Raw genomic sequence first — 5,500 nt, 5'->3', positions numbered from 1 at the left:
TACAGGTTTTGTCGTATGTAAATTACAGCAATTGTCTTTTTTAAACAGAAAAATAACAATTAACTGTAATCTAGTTTAAAATGTTATCATGTATTCTATTCAAATTATTGAAGTTACCTGGCAACTGGAATTGGCAAATACTATTGATTCCAATGAAACATTTGAAACCACAAAATCACATGAAGAAAACGTACGCTGACCGTTACTGAAACGACCTGGTATCTGTTTCATACCTCACTTTACAACACACAGGACTTTTTTTTAACAATTTAAAGGCACAAGTTATTTTACGTCATGGCCAAGCCACCTTTGCTAGTTTAATGGCAGAAAAATAGTCAAAGCCAGGCGCCTGGTCCACAAGGGATGTACTCAGTCACTGCTGTGTTTATGCTTTAAACATGCTATAAACTAATTTTTTCTAACATTTTCTTTAAGAGCTAGGTGCACTTGCACCTTGGTGGATTGCTATTATATTTGTGGATTTGCCAGGTAGAAGAAAAGAATGCTTCTCTACAGAGATACAGAAACAAATCTGCTTGTACACAATGTGAAAGCGTTTGAGCAGACCATCTACAACAGCAGGATTCCACCAAAGTAGAGGTCTGCATTCCCGTAGAATCCATGGCAATTAAGTGCAGGGCAGGACAAACTTTCATTTTTGAATGCAGGAGCACAAGGGAAGTGACTGATATGCTCGCAGTAAAAAGAATGAAACAAGTGCTTTTTGTTATCAAACAATTATTTATTTGCATGAGTAAATATAAAATTACACAACAAAGTATAGCACGATATCACAACATTACATTGTCTCAAAGCGCTTTAGAGCACCCCCACCCAAAGCCCCCAGTGAGTAAGCCATAGGCGACAGTGGCAAGGAAAAACTCCCTAGAAGGAAGAAACCTTGGGAGGCACCAGACTCAAAGGGGAAGCCCAAACCTCCAGGGGCCGGCAGGGAGAGTGAAAAACACACACATCAGATAACTGCAACAGGTATTCTTCTACATATCCTATACATATGCATGGTACAGTGGTTAGCACTGTTGCCTCACACCTCTGGGAACATTTATCCATTTTCTAAAACCGCTTCTCCTGTTCAGGGATGTGGGGATCAATTTGCCTTTTGGAACAGGCGGTCAGATGGATCCCAGAGGCTACAGGCACGAGGCAGGGAACAACCCAGGATGGGACACCAACCCATCACAGGGCAGGCTCACACACACACAGATCATTCACACACACACACACAAAACACACACACAAAAACTCACCATTCATTCACACACCATTCATAAACACCATTCACACACCAGTCACTCACACAGCATTCACTCACACACACACCATTCATAAACACCATTCACACAGCATTCACTCACACACACCATTCATAAACACCAGACACACACCAGTCACTCACACACCATTCACACACACATAGACCATTCACATACACCATATACTCACACACACCATTCACTCACACACGCCATTACCACTCACACTCACATGCCATTACCTCACACACACCATTCACACACCTGTCACTCACACACACCATTCACTCACACGCCATTACCTCACACACACCATTCAATCACCATTCTCACACACACACACACACACACACCACTTACACACACCATTCACACCCATCATTACCAAACACACTCACATACCATTGACATATACCACATTCCCATTTGATGTGGACACCTTCACACTGCCTGCTTCTAGATTATTTATGTTCAGGTGTTCCACTAATAATTTGTCCACTTTAGTTCCAGCAATTTCCCAATTAAGAGCATTCAGCTGGAATTCACTGTCTACAACCTCTATCTCCACATCCATAATTTCCAATTCAAATTCTGAATTAAAACCCCTCTCTGCAGTCTCCTCCAATTTGACCTCTCCAATTTGTATTTCGACAATTTCAAATTTATCATTTACACCATCTAGCTCAAACTGGCAGAGGTCGACCACTACGGCTCCTATTTTCAGCCTGTCTTGGTGGTCATCTGCAGGCTTTATGGAGACCGTCCTTTCATTTAACAGAAAAACCTCTAACCCATGCATGTCTAACCCCTTATCCCTCCCAGGCTGGTTGATGGGTGGAGTTGCTGGGGAGCACTCTCCTTCTTCACCCCAGCAGATGATCTCATCCCACTTGTCCCAGGCTGCCCAATACACATCATCCGTCCAGCTAACTGCCTTGGCAATTGGCTTTCGGGTGTGTGACACGATGGAACGGTCAGCCTGGTCAGAGGGTGATTCTGCTGGGGAGCACAGCTCTTCCTCATCTTCCCAGTCAATCACTTCCATCCACTTGTCCCAAGTTGCCCAGTATCGATCGTTGCTCCAGCTGACAGCTTTTGCAATTCGTTTGTTTCTGAATGAGGAAAAACACACAGGCAATACAATAGAGCTGTCAGTCACTCCTGGCACATGGAATTCAGTTCTGCACTGACACCTTCGCAATGAACAACTGCATTATAGCATAGGAAACTAGTTAACTTTCACATACAATTTACATATAATCAAGAAAGAAGCCTGGAACAATTTTAAATTTTACTAAATGGCAATATACTGATTTTAGTCACCAAACAAACTTTTCAGGTCTTGCTTCACTACTTTTATCTGTGTTTGTTGCAATACATCTGCCCTCTCCTGGTCTGCTGGAATATCATTGCTGTAGGCAGCACCGAGCGCAACCACCCGCATCCTCTTCCGAATGCAACATGAAAGCGCGGGAAAGCGCACGTGCAAAAGTGAAATATCATCTAGACTTTGCGGCACAGGAAACTAGCCGACTTGCACATAAAATTTAAATATAACCAACACAGTAGCCCGCAACAATATTCACTTTATTTAAAAGCAATGAACTAATTTACTCACAAGCAAGCGCAATTATTTACTTAAGCGCAGTAAAGCGCACGCGGAAAAGCGAAATATCAACTACACTTTGCGCATAAAATTTAAATATAATTAACATTGTACCCCGGAACAAAATCACTTTATTTAAAAGCAATATACTGACTTTACTCATTAAACATATTTTAATATACATGCAAATTTGACAGATACTAAATAAGAAAAATTATCCGATAAAATGGGAGCAGAAAAGCAACGTACCTCGTCATCTTGGTGCAGAAAACAAGTGAAGCTGCGTCTTTCAAACCGGCAGTGTCCCACGTGCCGAAGAGTCAAATGTAATCAAGCAACACGGCCCACACAATTAAATAATAACATCATAATAATTATAGCTCTTGTATAATTATTCTATATATTATTCTATAATTAGAGGAACAGACTTTTATAAGTTAACTTGTTCACCGAGAATAGTATACAACACCGTAAGCATATAACCCTTAAAGGATGATTAATTAAAATTCGCACATTCATCCTGCATAACATAAAACAATGACTTAAAGAGACTTAATATGAAATGAACGCTACTGTCCGAGGGCATTTATCTCCACAAATCGCTATGTAACATAATGTCTTAAATACTCAGATTTTCAGAATGACAGAATCTTAACATTTAAAACTTTGTTTTGCGATACCGATACGTAGTGATATTGGTATGTGGAACAACGTTATGTTACACACGCCTCCCACAATTCAAGAAGCTGTAGTTAGATTAAGAGCGTATTCACAATTTACCCGTTTGCCTTTTACCGTGACTGAGCACGATCCCCCACCCCAGCTGGTCTGCATTCCCCACATTGCAATTAACGATCCTGGCCTCAGCGCTTTTGTTACCGTGGGACTTTGTTATGTTGAAGAAAACATTAGAAGGAAACTTCTGTCGCACAACTGAATGAAATTTATGATTAATGCATGGCAGCATTCTCCAAGTACAGTGGGACGGACTCCCCAACGGACCGAGAGTGCTTGTGATGTAAAATACACTAAGATAATTCAGTTCCTTTAAAGAGCGGTTCTTTTAATACTCTGTATTATAATTTTTGTGTGCTGTCCCCTTAAAAAGCATATCACCAGTATTCCTTATTCAAATTGTCCCATTAAAAACTACAGTCCCCAAACGTCAAATTGCATGCTTCTGCATGTCACCTACACTTCATCCTCAAAATCAAAGCAGTATTAACACAAGCGACATGTGCCATCACTTAAAGCCAATGTAACTTTTTTAAAATAAAGTCTGTTTCAACTGGATTTTTACCTAAGTAAAACAACCATTTTATGTTCTATTTATCTTAAAACTACTGAAACAAATAATTGGCTACAATGCAGTTCCGCTGTTTTGTTTGGCACCGTAAATTATGTCCTGCATTCTGTGGAAAAAAATGAAGGCTGAGGAATGTTACGTAACACAGTTAAAATGCAAAAGTTCTCTCTGGTGTAATTCACTGCATAAAACCATGGTCTTAAGTGTGGTGTCTTCTTCATAACACTCCCTGACTTTTGTATCCGTGACCATGAGATAGGGTGGGCTGCTTTTCTTCCTTCATTTTACTAGTGTTCCTCCCTTTCCTCCCAGCCTTGGCTGGTGGTTCAGGCAGCATCACCTTCTTTTAATGGACCCAGGTGTCATTTATTTTGAAGTGCAGAAAATGTTCTAGCAGAGGTCTTAGACAATTTCTGAATTACACAGAACTCTGACTTCTTCTGAAGCTGTGAGAAATTGTTCATCTGTAATTGTTGCATTGATATTTGTTGATGTGCGTGTGCCCTCCTTGAGCAGTAAAGGGGAGATCACATGCAGAGCTTTTCTTAGTCTAAATAAAAATAAAATATTCTCTTCATATAGTCTGGAAGAGCCAATTAGTTATTTCTAGAAAAATAAATAGAGCCAATGAAGGAACCAGATGTCACAGTAACACAGGTCACTGTCTGTGGTGCTGGGTGTTGGGCTGGCGCTGAAGAAATAGGATAACTGGCCAAAGTGTCCGTGTGCCTCCACTGATTACAGGACATTAGTTAACAGTAATTAGCAATCACTTATAGTTCTCATTTATAATGATGTAAAATTATAAATATATATATATATCCATCCATCCATCCATTTTCCAAACTGCTTATCCTACTGGGGCGCTGGGGTTCCTGAGCCTATCCCAGTTCCCAATGGGCACGAGGCAGGGAACAACCTAGGATGGGGGGCCAGCCCATCGCAGGTCACACTCACATACCATTCACTCTCACATGCACACCTATGGGCAATTTAGTAACTCCAATTAGCCTCAGCATGTTTTTGATTGTGGGGGTACACCGGAGTACCCGGAGGAAACCCCACGAGGACATGGGGAGAACATGCAAACTCCACACACATGTAATCCAGGCAGAGACTCGAACCTGGGTCCCAGAGGTGTGAGGCAACAGTGTTAACCACTGCACCACCATATATATATATGTAAATATATATATATATTATGGACAAAATATAATATGATTTAATGTATCCCTTCTGCTCTTAAAAAAGCGCAATATGTCTGAATGACGAATATGTCTATTACGTTTTAATAATCTTGTTAATATTTGTTTA

General features: G+C 40.6%; 1 protein-coding gene across 1 annotated transcript; it reads right to left on the bottom strand.

The window, feature by feature from the left end:
* Positions 1-759: 759 nt before the first annotated feature.
* LOC125709970 (uncharacterized) lies at positions 760-5,176 on the bottom strand. The gene is made up of 2 exons (XM_048979069.1): positions 3,130-5,176; positions 760-2,386 (listed from the first exon to the last, which is right to left on the bottom strand). The coding sequence occupies exons 1-2, from the start codon at positions 3,135-3,137 to the stop codon at positions 1,669-1,671; spliced, it is 726 nt and encodes a 241-aa protein (XP_048835026.1). The 5' UTR covers positions 3,138-5,176; the 3' UTR covers positions 760-1,668.
* Positions 5,177-5,500: the final 324 nt, after the last annotated feature.

This window comes from Brienomyrus brachyistius, chromosome 16 (genome assembly GCF_023856365.1).
Source record: "Brienomyrus brachyistius isolate T26 chromosome 16, BBRACH_0.4, whole genome shotgun sequence".
NCBI classification, from domain to species: Eukaryota; Metazoa; Chordata; class Actinopteri; order Osteoglossiformes; family Mormyridae; genus Brienomyrus; species Brienomyrus brachyistius.
The sequence above is the reverse complement of the archived record's forward strand: the minus strand, read 5'-3'. Positions and strand labels throughout refer to the sequence as shown.